The 17,803-nt window shown below is 47.6% G+C and overlaps 2 protein-coding genes across 2 annotated transcripts; both read right to left on the bottom strand.

Annotated features, from left to right (window-relative positions):
- Positions 1-1,186: 1,186 nt before the first annotated feature.
- Positions 1,187-3,209, bottom strand: LOC118569173 (putative protein FAM90A12P). The gene is made up of 3 exons (XM_036166899.1): positions 3,132-3,209; positions 2,622-2,788; positions 1,187-1,849 (listed from the first exon to the last, which is right to left on the bottom strand). The coding sequence occupies exons 2-3, from the start codon at positions 2,763-2,765 to the stop codon at positions 1,187-1,189; spliced, it is 807 nt and encodes a 268-aa protein (XP_036022792.1). The 5' UTR covers positions 2,766-2,788; positions 3,132-3,209.
- A 1,704-nt stretch (positions 3,210-4,913) lies between these two features.
- On the bottom strand, positions 4,914-7,056 carry LOC118569172 (putative protein FAM90A20P). The gene is made up of 3 exons (XM_036166898.1): positions 6,979-7,056; positions 6,469-6,635; positions 4,914-5,696 (listed from the first exon to the last, which is right to left on the bottom strand). The coding sequence occupies exons 2-3, from the start codon at positions 6,610-6,612 to the stop codon at positions 4,914-4,916; spliced, it is 927 nt and encodes a 308-aa protein (XP_036022791.1). The 5' UTR covers positions 6,613-6,635; positions 6,979-7,056.
- Positions 7,057-17,803: the final 10,747 nt, after the last annotated feature.

The raw sequence follows: 17,803 nt of genomic DNA, 5'->3' as shown, positions 1-17,803 counted from the left end.
AAGGGGGGTAGTGTCATGGTTATAGGCATCGAGATGAAGTTTTCATTGAAGGACTTGCATATAGGGATATGTCACAAAAACGCTATGATTGCACTAGTTTTAATGTTCACACTCATTTTGTACACCATAAATAATTATATTATGGAATATGAGAAGCGCAGACGTGTAGGCTACCCAATGGAGTCACAGCGGTGCAAATCTGCAACACTCACTGTGCTTGGAGTGCAAGTACCAGAGTTTTATCTTAATCATTTTTAGAAGAGGAAGTGTTTGAGGCATTCGTTGGTGTTCCGTGCTGTGGCAATAAACACAGATGAATTTTTGTCAACTAAGAGAACACGACAAATACACTCTTATCCTAGCTGAGTTCTCAGCTTCCAAAATTGTCGTATGAACAGCTGACCAGGGTTCCAGTCAAGTTCCCCTGGCTGCCCCTCAGTGACCCAAGTTCAGTCACCCGCTGCTGCCCCCCATGGCATATCTGGTGAACGCAAGGTTTCAACCGAGGCCCTGCTCTTTTTCTTAGCACTGCACTTTGGCTCCTGTATGGTACATTCTCCAAGAAGACCTTGAAATGGTAGTTGGAGCTTTTTTTTGTGTGTATGGATAGGAATGCTAGTTATTATCACTGGATTGTGCTTTTCCAACCTTGAATGTCGAGTTCCTCCATGGACTCGGTTTATTCTGGAAGTTCTTCATGGTCCCTTCTTTTCAAAGGCCGTGAGAGATTGGTTAAATTGTATACTTCTATTACCTGGTATGGTTAAGTGCCACCACCAAGAATTCTTAATGAGGATCAGCAAGGCCTATATGACCAATCCCACTAGACATACTACTCCCCTACCAGCTCATCATCCCAACATATTCTCTGCAAAGTCATCTCTATGCGTCGTGAAGTGTAAGTAGATCTGAGAAAGGTCCTCACGATGTTGACGATTCCCCTAGTGCCTGTTGTTCTGAACAGAATAGTGAGCTCTCTGCGCGTCAGGGCTTAGCGGTTCCTCCCTCTCCCTCTATGCGACGTCATGTCAAGAAGTCCGGTGGAGATAGTGAGGTCCTACCAGTAGCATGGTACACCTGCCATAGTGAGAAAGGTCTTCTGTGAGGTAGTGCTCCCAAGTGTCTCCTCTTCTAGCTTAGTCGCATGAGTAGCCGAGACTGCCTCCATCCCCTGCTCAAGAGGTGTCTAAGAAGAATGTCTTGCTCTTCTCCATGGAGAGATCGCCACCATTGTCATGAACCTGGAGACCAAATCCCATGGTGCCTTGTGAATATCATGCGCAGGGCTTGGCCTGCTACATGGGAGGCAATGGCTCCTGGGTCTCAGTGGGAGGTCTGCCAGACAGTGAGGCAGCTCTATTGCTGTGCACCAGCGTTTGTTCAGTCCAGTGCTGGGCTCCTGGCCTGCAAGTTCTTCCTCTTTTCCAGGCCTCTCTTCTTCAAGGCTTTTGATAGTGTCTGGGACTGACCTCTCTGTGGAGGAGGCCTTGGAATCATTCCGTGCACTGGACTCCTCCTGTGGTTTGCAGAGAGCAAGTCTCGGTTTCTTTGGGGGATTTGGCCTAGGGTGTGTGGGGCCCTGTGCAGGTTTCTTTCCTGGGGCCGAGAGGCTGAGGTTTGGGGTCTGTCTATCCTTGTGTAGGGCGGGATGCTGGCTCAGGTTCTTGTCTATCTCAGCCTGGCTTATTGTCCCTGGGTTCTGGAGGGCCTGGGCCCTGTGAGGATCCTGGTTCTCTTTCTCTTCCCTGGTTTCCAGAGGTTGTGGCACTAGGTGCCAGGGGCCACACTTGATGGGGCACCTCCTGCTCCTTGATCTGTGGCCAAAGGCCCCACAGTCTCTGCATTTCACCTGTGAGTGACAAGGGAGGGAATAGTGATTGACAAAAGGGATCCGGGGACCTCTCCACACTCAGGCCCTGTCAAGGACCAAATGCCCTTCAATGTTCTCCTTTTACAGACACACACTACAGAATGGCTTGTAAGACCAAACAGGTGTTTATTTGTACCGACAGTGGTCAAGCACCCTCGAGAGCTGCCAGGCTGATGATAGTGAGCCTTCCATCTGCCAAAGGACCACTCCTTTGGAAGAGGTGCTCAGCTGCTTCCCAATCTCCCTTCAGGTCCCTCAGCCTGCCCACCTGCTATGGTCAGGATCACAGATCAGCAGGACAAATGGAACAGGGCCAGGGCTGGAGAGTCCACCTGACCCTGAGATATCGGCACAAATGAATGCAGGATGGAAATATCATTCAGGCCTTAGCTCTCAGCCAATTAATGTTACCGGGTGCCATCCAAGTCCATAGTTCTGGGACAGCCTCTGAAAGGACTACCCTTGCCTTTGCTTAGGACCAACTGCTTTTTGTTAAATCAAGTATTTCAAGCCAGAATATGGTGTCGGTACTTCAAAGCTCACCCTGAGATAGGCTCAGTAATCCACCGGGATAGGAGCCACCCAGCACAAACTCTGCCAGCCTGCTAATAATACCGTTCTCCTGGCTTAAAGCCAGATCTCAACAGTCTTCTCTGGTGGATAGCCCACAGCACAGAGACTCTGTCCCACAGCCCAAAGTCATGTCTCACCTGGCCCCTGTGGCTGCTGACACACATAAAAGTCAACTTACCCTAGGGTTCTCCTCTTGCAGTGGGGGAACGTTCAGAGCCATGGGCCCACTTGGCTGACTCTGGTCTCTTTGGGCTGGAATGTCTCTGGGGTCCGGAATCAGCATGCGTTTGTGCTGACTCATGGCTGAATGGGAGTCAATCATCTGGGGCTGCTGGCTTGGATTTGCTGAATAGGAGCAAAGCAAAGAGCTTTCACCAATGAAATGAAACTTGACGACATCACAAACATATGGGGCTGCTAATGGCCATCACACAATGATCCCCGTTCTGTGTTTTGACCTCCCAATCCTATTCAAATAGACAGGGATGTAGGTCCCGGACGTGGAAACACTCTTGGCCCGTTTCCTCCTCAGAAGGATTAATGCCATCCAAAGCTGTTCAAGAACGGCATTCAGTTGATATTACCGACACCTACACACCATAATGCCTACAGTAAAACCCACATGCATCCCATCACACTGCTCTGTTTCTAAGCAATCCCCTCAAGAGAATGCGGTAAGGATTCCCACCTGAGAGCTTGCTGTCTCACCGTAGTCTATCCAGCAGGTTCTGTGAGCTGTGAGCACTCCAGGCAGGAGCTGCTTCCAGGAGGCTGGCTCAAGCAGGACTGAGACAAAATGGCTTCTGAGATTGCTTATAAGCTCTGTGAAGTCATCTAATCCAGTCCCCTGAGCACACTGGGAGGCAATCCCAATTTGAGGCAGGAAGTCGGACACACCCTTTAAGGCAGATCTCCACAGCGAAAGCCAATCTTCTAAACTGGGCTGGAGCCTTCTCGACTTTGTTAGTGGGTCTGGGAGGTTGTAGGACCATGGACAGAGCCTTACAGGGCAAATGCCCCTTCAAATCCAGCAGTACATGAAGCCAGTGCTCATACCATGTACACGAAAGTACTACAACACAGTGAAACTGGACACGGGGTAGAACACCAACAGTCCATGCCTCAGTGTGGCTGTGATTTACACAGACATGTCTTTAGACATTCCACATTCTATGCATGGAGAAAAGGTGGATATGGGTCGGGCTAGCCCCAGCACAACAAACCTTCATTCTGGCCACCTTCACACCTAATTCTTGTTATCTAATCCAATTAGATATGCAACCAGATACTTCCTAATTCTCAAATCAGGTTCAACCTACATTCTGTTTCCTCAGTGTTTATCATTCTGGAGGTGGATTTGGCATGAGATAGAGTCACCCACCAAGTACATTCCAAAAGGTGCTATGCCCACCAAGAATGCTCAGATGACTCCCAGCAGCATTTTTGGAGTGCCATCGGCAGGGGAATCATAGTGAGGATCTAAGTGTCAGTGAGGGAGCTCTGGGAGGGGAGTGTGGACATGTAGAGAGAGAATGACACACCAAAGCACACACAGACAAACACACACACACACACACTCAAATAAACACACACAGAGATATAGAGTGAGAGACAGAGACAGAGACAGAGAGAAACAGAGAGAGAGAGAGAGAGAGAGAGAGAGAGAGAGAGAGAGAGAGACTAGCAGCCATGCTGCTACTCTGTATTTTAAACACTCTCTTGTTTCTGGAGTGAATAGTTTATCAACAGTAAGTATAAGTGCACATCCTCCAGGAAAGCTTGAGATCTAGTCCCCTGAGTTTCATTCCTTGTGATATAGCTGTACCTGAATATCTGACCCAAGACTTCAGCCACAAAGCAATTGTTTGGAAGGGGAGGCCTACAGATTGTCCTATCTCTCTATGCGCTTCAGTTCACAGGGTGTGTGAGGGTGTGCACAGTGTCTGTGAGGCACACTGATGAGGTATGGGAAATCCCACTTAGGTATGTGGATTGTTATTGAACCTCAAGTAGTGTTAAGAAACCCATGTTCTTGGCCCAAAAGGAATACTCTGCATTAGCATCACATCTAGGAATTTTTATTGTAACATGGATAATGTCACACAATATTGCAACTGGAAGCATTTTGTACATTGAATTTATGGAACAGACTCTAGAGTCCAGGGTGAATGCACACTACTTGCTTGGAGATGCAAGTCCAGCCATGAGAGGAGTGTTTGGTGTTGCCGCCATTTGTAGGTGAACCTGACAGGTTCCAGTCAGTTCCCGAGTTGACCCTGGGGAGGAAGGAACTAGTCCACTGGATTGCTTTTCAACCTTGAAGGGTCCATGATGTAGTTTTCTGGAAGTCTCTGGGCAGGGAGGTGGCATCTTCTTTCCTGGTGGTGGCACACTCCCCTACACTGTCCTCTGTGCTGGAGGAGATCTGAAGGTCCTCATAGAGGACCGTCCATGAGTGCTTGGAGTGTGCTCACTCCTCCTCACTATCCCCAGAAGTGGTGGAGATATGAAGGTCCTCAGAGAGGACACTCCATTGAGGCTGGAGGTGTGCTCCATCCCCTTTGCCCTGAGAGGCAGGTGTCTTAAGAGGAGATGTCTGCTTCTCACTGGGAAGATCCGCATCCATTGTCATGAACCTGGAAGACCAAAAATCCCCATGGTGCCTTGTGAATATCATGCGCAGGGCTTGGCCTGCTACATGGGAGGCAAATGGCTCCTGGGTCTCAGTGGGAGGTCTGCCAGACAGTGAGGCAGCTCTATTGCTGTGCACCAGCGTTTGTTCAGTCCCAGTGCTGGGCTCCTGGCCTGCAACGTTCTTCCTCTTTTCCAGGGCCTCTCTTCTTCCAAGGCTTTTGATAGTGGTCTGGGACTGACTCTCTGTGGAGGAGGCCTTGGAATCATTCCGTGCACTGGACTCCTCCTGTGGTTTGCAGAGAGCAAGTCTCGGTTTCTTTGGGGGATTTGGCCTAGGGTGTGTGGGGCCCTGTGCAGGTTTCTTTCCTGGGGCCGAGAGGCTGAGGTTTGGGGTCTGTCTATCCTTGTGTAGGGCGGGATGCTGGCTCAGGTTCTTGTCTATCTCAGCCTGGCTTATTGTCCCTGGGTTCTGGAGGGCCTGGGCCCTGTGAGGATCCTGGTTCTCTTTCTCTTCCCTGGTTTCCAGAGGTTGTGGCACTAGGTGCCAGGGGCCACACTTGATGGGGCACCTCCTGCTCCTTGATCTGTGGCCAAAGGCCCCACAGTCTCTGCATTTCACCTGTGAGTGACAAGGGAGGGAATAGTGATTGACAAAAGGGATCCGGGGACCTCTCCACACTCAGGCCCTGTCAAGGACCAAATGCCCTTCAATGTTCTCCTTTTACAGACACACACTACAGAATGGCTTGTAAGACCAAACAGGTGTTTATTTGTACCGACAGTGGTCAAGCACCCTCGAGAGCTGCCAGGCTGATGATAGTGAGCCTTCCATCTGCCAAAGGACCACTCCTTTGGAAGAGGTGCTCAGCTGCTTCCCAATCTCCCTTCAGGTCCCTCAGCCTGCCCACCTGCTATGGTCAGGATCACAGATCAGCAGGACAAATGGAACAGGGCCAGGGCTGGAGAGTCCACCTGACCCTGAGATATCGGCACAAATGAATGCAGGATGGAAATATCATTCAGGCCTTAGCTCTCAGCCAATTAATGTTACCGGGTGCCATCCAAGTCCATAGTTCTGGGACAGCCTCTGAAAGGACTACTCTTGCCTTTGCTTAGGACCAACTGCTTTTTGTTAAATCAAGTATTTCAAGCCAGAATATGGTGTCGGTACTTCAAAGCTCACCCTGAGATAGGCTCAGTAATCCACCGGGATAGGAGCCACCCAGCACAAACTCTGCCAGCCTGCTAATAATACTGTTCTCCTGGCTGAAAGCCAGATCTCAACAGTCTTCTCTGGTGGATAGCCCACAGCACAGAGACTCTGTCCCACAGCCCAAAGTCATGTCTCACCTGGCCCCTGTGGCTGCTGACACACATAAAAGTCAACTTACCCTAGGGTTCTCCTCTTGCAGTGGGGGAACGTTCAGAGCCATGGGCCCACTTGGCTGACTCTGGTCTCTTTGGGCTGGAATGTCTCTGGGGTCCGGAATCAGCATGCGTTTGTGCTGACTCATGGCTGAATGGGAGTCAATCATCTGGGGCTGCTGGCTTGGATTTGCTGAATAGGAGCAAAGCAAAGAGCTTTCACCAATGAAATGAAACTTGACGACATCACAAACATATGGGGCTGCTAATGGCCATCACACAATGATCCCCGTTCTGTGTTTTGACCTCCCAATCCTATTCAAATAGACAGGGATGTAGGTCCCGGACGTGGAAACACTCTTGGCCCGTTTCCTCCTCAGAAGGATTAATGCCATCCAAAGCTGTTCAAGAACGGCATTCAGTTGATATTACCGACACCTACACACCATAATGCCTACAGTAAAACCCACATGCATCCCATCACACTGCTCTGTTTCTAAGCAATCCCCTCAAGAGAATGCGGTAAGGATTCCCACCTGAGAGCTTGCTGTCTCACCGTAGTCTATCCAGCAGGTTCTGTGAGCTGTGAGCACTCCAGGCAGGAGCTGCTTCCAGGAGGCTGGCTCAAGCAGGACTGAGACAAAATGGCTTCTGAGATTGCTTATAAGCTCTGTGAAGTCATCTAATCCAGTCCCCTGAGCACACTGGGAGGCAATCCCAATTTGAGGCAGGAAGTCGGACACACCCTTTAAAGGTCGATCTCCCACAGCGAAAGCAATCTTCTAAAAAATGGGCTGGAGCACCTTCTCGGGACTTTGTTAGTGGGTCTGGGAGGTTGTATGGACCATGGACAGAGCCTTACAGGGGCAAATGCCCCTTCCAAATCCAGCAGGTACATGGAAGCTCAGTGCTCATACCATAGTACACGTAAAGTACTACAACACAGTGAAACTGGGACCACGGGGTAGAACACCAACAGTCCATGCCTCAGGGTGGCATGTGACATTTACACAGACATGTCTTTTAGACATTCCACCATTACTATGCATGGAGAAAGGGTGGATTATGGGTCGGGCTAGCCCCCAGCACGCCCCTTTGTCATGGTGGCCGGACCTGACCCCTGATTTTTGTCAAATGGCTGCGGGATGAGATAATTGGGATATCCAAGAAAAAGGTATCAATGAGTTAAATACAAGTCATGGTAGTTCCCCTCATAGTCAGCGCGCCTACACTGGATGCAGCAGTCCCACCGCACGCTGTCGACTTGCCCAGTCTGACTTTTATTTATCCCAGAGATAGTAGGAATCCTGCCCAGGCATATAAATGTGGAGGATTCGAAAAATATTTCTGTGCCTCATGGGGATGCGAAACAACTGGAAGTGCCTACTGGTGCCCTTCATCCTCCTGGGACCTGAAAACTGTTAAGCGAAATTATAACAAGGTCTATACAGGGGCCAGTGGATGTTACTGGAACAATATACCACAATCCTTTATGCGGGGACTCTCCCTTCCCCTCAACATTTTTTTTACTGAGAAAGGAAAATCATTTTCAGGTTGGGCTACAGGCCGCACCTGGGGCCTGCATTGGTATCAGTCAGGCTCAGACCCAGGAGTTACGTTCAAAATAAAAATTACAAATAGAAAATCTTAACTCTGTCCCCATTGGACCCAATCCAGTCCTCCCAAAGCTCTGGGCAAGCTCCCAGCCCCAGCCAAAGCAGCGGCTACCCCAGCCCCCACTCTGGTTGGCTCCCTCTCCTCCTCTCTACCAAACGCCACCTCCTTTAACCCACAGACCACAGATAATAGACCTTTTAGCTTAATACAAGGAACATATATGGCCTTAAATACTACAAGCCCAGATAAGACTTGGATTGCTGGCTTTGCCTTACCCCCAGCCTCCTTTATTATGAGGAAATCGCCTTTCAGTCTGCTGCCAGCAACCTCTCCTCCCCTAGCAGCAGGTGCCAAACTAACCCTCATAGATTGACACTCTCTGAAATCTCGGGGCAGGGATTCTGTTTAGGTACAGTACCATCGACTCACCAACATCTCTGCAATCAGACAATAACACCCACCAAGGGAAGCTACTATCTCGAGGCACCCAGTGGGTCCTACTGGGCCTGCAACACTGGATTAACCCCTGGTGTGTCTGCTCAGATATTTAATAACTCCCATGAATTCTGTGTACTTGTTCAGCTGTGGCCTCGTGTCACATATCATGAGGAGAGCTCAGTGATAGAATTCTTTGAACAGAGGGGCAGATACACTTGAGAGCCTGTATCTATGACTATTGCCCTCTTGTTAGGCATCGGAGGCATTGCTGCTGGAGTTGGTACAGGAACCACTGCTCTTGTACAAAACAACCACCTGATGCAGTTACAAATGGCCATGACCACCGATCTAGAGGCTATAGAAAGATCCATTTCAGCCCTTGAAAAGTCACTCACTTCACTTTCAGAGGTAGTACTACAAAACAGAAGGGGTCTAGATCTGTTGTTCCTGAAGGAGGGGGGCTTATGTGCCGCCCTAAAAGAAGAATGTTGCTTTTATGCAGACCATACTGGTGTTGTCAGAGAATCCATGGAAAAATTGAGGGAAAGGCTAGCTCAGAGAAAAAGGGAATTTGAAAATCAGCACAGATGGTTTGAAGGTTGGCTGCAAGGATCCCCCTGGCTCCCCACCCTGTTACCCACCATTTTAACTCCTTTGATTATTTTTCTTCTCCTCATCACCTTTGACCCCTGGGCTTTTCAGTGGCTGACTCGATTTATCAAAAGTCAGATTGATTCGACCTTACCACAGCATATTTCAATTCACTATCATAGACTAGACACAGAGGAGAGCGTCCAGGAGCCCCCTCAAAGACTCAGGTTCAGTGTCCTCAGGTCCTAACATCCCTTGGTTTCATTAGGACCATGATGAAGATGCCCCACACAGGCCCCTCGACTCGGGCGAGGCTGCCCCTGTGTGAGGGAAAGCTCCAGGCATGACTGGAGTGCAGCTGTGACTGCACAGGCTGGGGACGTGAGTGCCCTAATATCCCGAGAGCCTGGATTACATGCCCCGTTGCATAATGGTTGTGCAGTAGCAGCCTAATGCTCAGCACTTAACAATTTCCATTCCCTCTGAAAAAACCACATGGTCCACTGATTCCCGCACCACAGGGACACCTGTAGTGTTTGAAACTGGGGAGACATCATCTCCTGGACCTCTTTTCTCATAGCATAGAGGTCCGGGGCCCCTGTGACCCTCCAGTAGCCATTCCTTCAGACCCTCCAGACTTCTCAAAGCTTGACCACAAATGTGGTTCATTTTAAAGAAAAGAGGGGGAATTTGTTGGAGACTGACCCAGGACTGTTATGTCCTTGAGTTTTTCTGCTTCATGCTGACTTGCTAAAACAAGGCATCCTTGGCCTAGCCACAAGAATGTACGATTAGGTAGACCACCTGGAATAAACTGTAAATCAGCCATCTGCAAGAGCCTGGGACCAAAAACACCCCCTACCTGATTTTTCTCAAAAATTTCCACTCTCCTTTCCCTGCTCCCCCTCCCTGCCGGAAATCCTGCTTATAAGCTGTAATATTCTGCCAATAAACGAGACCTTGACGCGACTCAGACTGACTCTGTCTTTCTTTATGCACCTGGTCTCCTTATCCTCTCGCCCCCATTGGCTTTCAGGTGGTTCCCTCCTCGAGACCCTCGAATTACCTGACCTGCTGGACGGGTCACTTATTTTTCTGTAGGTTTAGTCCCCAACCAAGAGCAGCACAGGTAACTCTGTATGGGCAACCATGCTGTAACCTCCACTCTGTGATTATATAATTCATTACCCCCAGGGTTCTACACATGCTTTGATTTCCACATGGGTTTATAGTACTTCCGTTTCATTTATTGATTGAATGATAGCTTTTTCTTCATTTATATTTCATTTGTCTATGTGTTGGTGATAATGTCAATTGGCTGATAGCTATGTCCTCAATGGTATTTCCATCCTGAAGTCAGTTGTGCCGATATCTGGGGATCATGTGGGGTCTCCAGCCCTGGCCCTGTTCCATTTGTCCCACTGATCTGTGATCCTGACCATAGCAGATAGGCAGGCTGAGGGACCTGAAGAGAGACTGGGTATTAGCTGAGCACCTCTTCCAAAGGAGTGGTCCTTTGGCTGATGCAGGGCTCACTAGCTTTACCCCAGCAGTTCTTGAGGATGCTTGACCATTGCAGGTAAAAATAAACACCTGTTTGGTCTTTCAAGCCATTCTGTAGTATGTGTCCTCTCTGGAAAGAGAACACTGAAGGGCATTTGGACCTTGACAGGGCCTGTGTGTGGGGAGGTCCCCAGATGCCATTTGTGACTCATGGATATCTCCTTTGTCACTCACAGGTGAAATGCAGAAACTATGGGGCCTTTGGCCACAGATCAAGGAGTAGCAGGTGCCCCATCAAGTGTGGCCACGGGCTCGTAGTGCCACAGCCTCTAGGAGCCAGAGAGGAGAAAGAGAACCAGGATCCTCACAGGGACCAGGCTCTCCAGAACCCAGGTACCATAAGCCAGAGAGTCAGTCCCAGACCACTGGAAAAATCCTTGAAAGAAAAGAGGCCCTGGAAAAGAGCAAGAATGTTTTACCTCAGGTGCCCAGCACTGCGACTGAACAAACACTGCTCCACAGCAATAGAGTTGCCCCGCTGTCTGGCAGACATCCCATTGAGACCCTGGAGCCATATGCTGCCTATGTAGCAGAACAACCCCTGAGAATGATCTTCACAAAGCTCCATGGGGATTGTTGGACTTCCAGGTTCATGATAATGGATCAGGATCTTCCCAGTGAGAAGAAGATATCTCCTCCTGAGACTCCTGCCTCTCAGGAGAAAGGGAATTTCCTCTGTGAGGACCTTCAGATCTCTACCACTTCTGGGGATAGTGAGGAGGAGGGAGCACACTCCAAGGACTCATGGACGGTCCTCTATAAGGACCTTCAGATCTCCTCCACCACAAAGGACAGTGATGGACAGTGAGCTACCACCAGGCAAGAATATGCCACCTCCCTGACCTGAGACTTCCAGAAAACCACATGGTGAGCCATTCATGGTTGAAAAGCAATCCATTGGAATACTTCCCTCCTCCCCACTATGAACTACAACTGACTGGAACCTGTCAGGTTCACCTACAAATGGCGGCATCACCAAACACTCCTCTCATGGTTGGACTTGCATCTCCAAGCAAGTAGCTTGCATTCACCCTGGACTCTACAGTCTGTTCAATGAACTCTATGTACAAAATGCTTCTAGTTGTCATATTCTCTGACCTTCAACATTTCAGCAATAAAAACAATCCTAGAAGTGATGCCAATGCAGAATATTTTTTTGTTCTGAGAACATGATTTTTTACACTACTTGAGGTTCAGTAACAATCCACACACATAAGTGGCATTTCCCCTACCTCATCAGTGTGGCAGACAGACTCTGTGCACACCCACACCCACCCTATGATCTTATGAACGTTGAGAGATAGGACAATCTGTAGGCCTTCCCATCCAAACTATTGCTGTATGGCTGAAGTTTTGTGCCAGATATTCAGGTAAACATATACCAAAAGGAATGAAACTCAGGTGTCTAGAGCTCACTCACAGGTGTAATGCAGAGACTGTGGGTACTTTGGCCACAGATAGAAAATCAGGAGTTGCCCCATCATCCTGTCCACCACAGAGACTATCAGATCCCTAACGTCATTGCCAGGGCCCCAGGAAAGAAATCTCTGCAAGTCCCCACAGAGCCTGGGCTGAATCCCCCAAAGAAAACAACGTTCACTTTCTGCAAAGCACCAGAGGACTGCAATTCAAAGACTGTGTCCTAGTCCTCCTCCACAGAGAGTCATTCCCATACCAATTCAAAAAGCCTTGGAAGAAAAGAGGCTCCTGGAAATAGCAAGAAATTTGCAGCCCAGGTGTCCATGGCACTGAAGAAACACTGCTGCTTCAAAGCAGAGCTCCCCCTCTCTCAGCCAGACCTTGCAATGAGTCTCAGAAGCCATCGGTGTTGCATGTAGCAGGCCCACTACTGAGGATGATCTTCACCAGACTCCATGGTGATTTGTGGACTTCCAGGTTCGTGACAGTGCACCTGGATCTTGCCAGTGAGAAGCAGACATCTCTTGCTAAGACTCTTGTCTCTCTGGAGAAAGGGGATGGAGAACACTCCCAGCTCTCATGGAATGTCTTCTATGAGGTCCTTCAGGCCTCCTCCACAGCAGAGGACAGTGATGTTGAGTGAGCCACCATCCAGCAAGAAGATGCCACCTCCCTTCTCAGACTGCCTAGATACTTCCAGATAACTACATGATGTACCCTTAAGGAGTCAAAAGAATCCCAGTGGACCAGTGAGTGTTCTTCCCCTGAATGAACTAGGTAGATGGATGGAACCTGTAGGGCTCACTCCAAATAGAGGATGGACTTGCATCTCCAATCAAACAGCCTCCTCTCACCATGGACCCTGGACTCTGTTCAAAAACCTCCATGAACAAAACTATGTTCCAGTTGTCATATTATGTGACCTTAATCATTTCAGCAATAAAATCATCCTCAAAATGATGTCTATGCCGGGTTTTCGTTTGTGCCAAGAACATCTTGACACACTACCAGGGGTTCAATAACATCCCACACACCAAAGTGGCATTCGACCTACCTCACCAGTGTGCCAGACAGACACTGCACACCAACACACACCCTGTGATCTTAAGAAGGATGAGAAAGGGAGAATCTTTTGGCCTCCCCTTCCAAACTATTGCTGTGTAGCTGAAGACTGGGATGGAAATCCCGAGACACACCTGCCACAAGTTTGGAAACTCTGGGGACTCAAGCTCAGGCTTTCCTGGAGGATGTCCTCTTGTACTTACGCTAGATTAGACCTTGATTCTCCCTGAAACAAGAGAGTGTTCAAAATACAGAGTAGCAGTAGGCCTGGTGATCACACACACACACACACACACACACACACACACACAGATCTATGACGGGTTATACCAGTTGTAGACAAAGATTAGATGACTGGTCAGGATTAGGGCTCCATTGCCTATTTACTAGTCTCCGATACAATTTTTTCCTCCAAGGTCAGACAATTTCCTACCCCTACACTGCACCTTCAACTCAGGATCCACCTAGGATACCAAGACATTAGAAACCCTCTCATAGATTCTGCGTCCTGGCTTCTGACTCACAACTATTCATGCCAACACCTACTGTAGCATCTCTGACTGGAATCTCAACAGCTTGGATCTCCCTGCTGGCTAGCACACTTCAGTGATTTGACCTCGATTTTAATGAGTTTGGTGAGCCATACATTTGTTTATGTCTTTGCACCCAACCAAGAGAGGCTCAGGTAGCTCTGTATGGTCTTTCCCTGCTGCACTCTCCTCTCTGGTATCATGTCGTCAGTTCCCCCAGGGTGCTACACATACCCTGTATTCCTCCTGGACTCTTGCTTGAAGTCATTTCCTCCACATCAATTATTTTTTCTGGTCTAATAACTCTTTTGCTTCATGCTCCAATCATCTCTTCACTTGCTAGGGTAAGAAACTTCTCCTTACTTTATTTGTTATGGTTTTAATTTCATGGTTTTCCCTGTGGTGGTCTGCATGAGTGTTGTCCCACTTTGGCAAACTCCTGAGTGCGCATATGCTAGAGAGCTGGAGATGTCTGGATGGACAGCACTTACTACAGTGTCTGAAACACAGAACATATACTGCCAAGTAAATGCTCTTCCTCACAGGATTCGGAGCCACTCTCACCTTGGAAGCTGCATGATATGTGCTATGGAATTTCATGCGACACAGAGATTTCTCCACTCCAGGGATGTCATCCAGCCCTCAGACATTTAAGGACTACCTTCCACAACACAAATGGGAAGACTTCCATGAGGTTCTGATGTTCTACTTGAATGTCATGCACATATACTGTCTGCAAGAGAGCAAGAACTTGGGATGCACATCTGCCCAGAATGCCCTGACCTGATCAACTGAACCCAGAACATAAATGAAGTAGCTGCTCATAGGCAAACCCACAAATAGCAACATCAGTATGAACTTAGTAGATAAACAACTAAAGCAGTGGATTGATCTAGCAAAGAGCTAGGGTAATATGAGGTAGAAGGAAACAAGTAACATTGTGGTATGAATGTTCTTTACTGCACTTAGAAAGAAAGGAGGAGGAGGAACTGGATTCAACTCTGCAGGAACAGATGAAATCCAGTGTGATAGAGTCAACTTGGTGGGCTTAATTACTTCCTGAGGTGGTAGTTAGCACATTCGGGCATGAGTGATGGCTTTATATAAATGCCATTATATCTAATTAGATATTTATATGAGGATATAGCTCCTTCATTAATGTGCTGGGTACAGTTGGTCAAACTAGGCCCCATCCTTACTTATGTATATTAAAGATATAGACTCTGGGTTGCAGGTTATTTTGACATTGATAAACATCTAAATGAAAACAGAAGTCTGCTAATTGGATGACATCAAGTTCTGAAGACCTTGACTGGTATTTGCAAAAGAGCCTATGAAGCAATGCACTTAAGTGCCATTTCAGCCAGGCTCCTTGAAGCAGTCTCCTACTTCATGTGTGGGTCCAGATTCTACAACTCAGAAGCCAATGGAGAGACCACAGGGGAGACAACTAGCTCGCATGTGAGAGTCTTCAGATTTTTCTCCAGATAAGGGTAAAAGGATGGGAGTATTTTAGCTGGGCGTGGTCGAACAAACCTTTAATCCCAGCACTGCCCAGGCAGAGGTGGGTGGATCTCTGTGAGATCAAGGCCAACCTGGGCTACACAGTGAGTTCTAGGAAAGACACAAAGCTACATAAAGAAACACTGCCTGGAAAAACCAGAAGAAGAAGGAGGAGAAGAGGAAGGAGAAGAGGAAAGAGAAGATTATTTCAGAATGAATCTGGGGAACACTGATAAAATTCTGTTACCATCAAAACAATTGTATTTAAAAAATATTTTATTGAACATAGATAGTATTAATCATTCTAGAAGTAAAACAATCCGACAATGATGCAATGCCAAGTCACAAATCCTGGTTTGAACATGGTTGGGAGGTGGAAACACAGAAACAATCATAGTGTGGTGGCCATTAGCAGGCCAGGTATTATTCACCTGTCAAGCAATTCAATTTTATTGGTTACAACTATTTGTTTTCTGGTGATTCAGGAAAAACGCCAGCAGCTGGTCAGGAGGTCAACCCACCCTACCTAGACAACTCCCTGAAGGTCAGTAACTGCCCCTAGAGATCTTGTCTCAAAAACAATCACAAAGGTAGTATTGGCCAGTTGTGGTCCAACTAAATGTTACTATTATTTAAAGATTAATGTTATCTCTTTGGAGTCTAAGGCATGAAGATTGCTAGAGGAATACTGCCATTTTACAATAGAAAGTGGATTTGTGGCAAGCCTAGTCTAGGATATCAGACCCACATTAGGATAATCACTGATGATATTAGTATTCTCTTTTCACTAAACATTACAATATTAATTTTACACATTGAGTATTGAACTTACATCATGTACAGCACTTTCCATGGCTATCAGCTCCTATCTTGCTCCCCATATTGTCCAACTGAAGACAGTGGAAGTTTGAATGAGAATGGTTTCCCAGCACTGGGCTGGCAGAGGAAAGCAGATCTCTGTGAGTTTGAGGCTAGCCTGGTCTGCAAAGCTAGTTCCAGGATAGGCACAAAGCTACACAGAGAAACCCTGTCTCAAAAAAGAAAATAAAATGCTACCCATAGAATCACATAGCTCAATGACTAGTCATAATGGAGTGGCACTACTATAGAAGAATTGGGAGAGTCAGTCTTGTTGAAGTAGGTCTAGATGTTGAAGGAAGAATGTGAATGAGGTTGGGGTTTGAGGTTTCAATTGCTAAGTCAAGCCCAATGTCACTCCCATCCTGCTGCCTGAACATTTAGATGTGGATCACTGGGCTACTTCTCCAGCTCATGTATGCCTCCTTCCTGCCTTCTTCCCTATGACAAGAGATGAAACCTCAGAACCTGTATGTAAGCCCCAAAGAAAAGCTCTCTCTTGTAGGAGATGCCATGGCCATGAAGTCTCTTCACTGCAACATAACAATGAACAGGACAGTGACCAAATAATTTGCCAGAAGTCTTTCTTTTCCCTGAAGAAATAAACCCTCAAAGAGAGTTTGAGAGAATTAATCATTATTAAAGTGAAAGGTGTCCCTTGGGAGGCAGGATTCCAACATGAAGGTTTGGAGATGCAGAGGTTTTCAAACATGGAGAACTCAGGGTACTCCAAGAAGCCCCAGACACAGAGGATTTTCTCACCAGAAGAGGGATCCCTCTTCTGCCAGATGGCAGAAACAAGCATCAGAAAACATAATGCATCAAAAGACACAAGGTACCTCACATCAATGTGTAGCTGGAGACCTTCTCTCCAGCCCCCACCAATCCCTCTAAGTCCAACATCCAACTTATAAAATAAAAACACAGACACTTATATTATTTAAACTGCTTGGCCATTAACTCAGGCCTACCATTGTCTAGCTCTTACTTTTATATTCAGCCCATTTCTATTAATCTGTTCTTTGCCACATGGCAAATGGCTTACTGGTACCTTACATCTTCCTTGTCCAGTAGGCTCAGGCATGTCTCCCCTGACTTCCTCTTCCCACAATTCTCCTCTTAGTCCTGCCTATACTTTCTGCCTGGCTACTGCCATTCCGTGTTTTATTTACCAATTAATCTTCCACATCAATGTCCCATTGATGTCCCTTAAAGGAATGGAATTGGTTAAGTGCTCCACATGGTGTCAAAAGACCAGGGGCTCAGTAGTAAAACACAACCCAGCCAGCATCCTGCCCCCCACAAAGACAGACAATTCCCAATGTCAGCTTCTGGGTCTTAGGCAAAAAACCATCACAGGCCCAACCAAACCTGAGCCAGAATCTCCTAAGGAAACTGAGGGCCACTTCCTAAAAAACACAAGAGAAGCGTAAAGACAGTTTCAAAAGCCTCCTCACCAGAGAGTCAGTCCCAAAGCCACTGCATAAGGGATTGGTCAAAAGATGCATGTGAAAGGAACAAGAACATTGCAGCCCAGGTGCCCAGAAGCACTGAACAAACATTACTACTTCAACGTAGAGGTGCTCTGATGCCAGCCGGACCTTGCATTGAGTCCCAGGAGCCATCAGGTGTCCCTGTAGCAGGCCATCCCCTGAAGATTGTCTTTACCAGACTCCATGGTGATTGATGAACTTTCAGGTTGGTGACAGTGGGCACGCATCTTCACAATGAGAAGCAGACACCTGCTTCTGAGATTTCTGCCTGACTGAAAAAGGGGGCA

This window comes from Onychomys torridus, chromosome 17 (genome assembly GCF_903995425.1).
Source record: "Onychomys torridus chromosome 17, mOncTor1.1, whole genome shotgun sequence".
In the NCBI taxonomy this organism is placed as follows: domain Eukaryota; kingdom Metazoa; phylum Chordata; class Mammalia; order Rodentia; family Cricetidae; genus Onychomys; species Onychomys torridus.
Note: the sequence above shows the minus strand (reverse complement) of the source record. Positions and strands in the feature narration are given on the sequence as shown.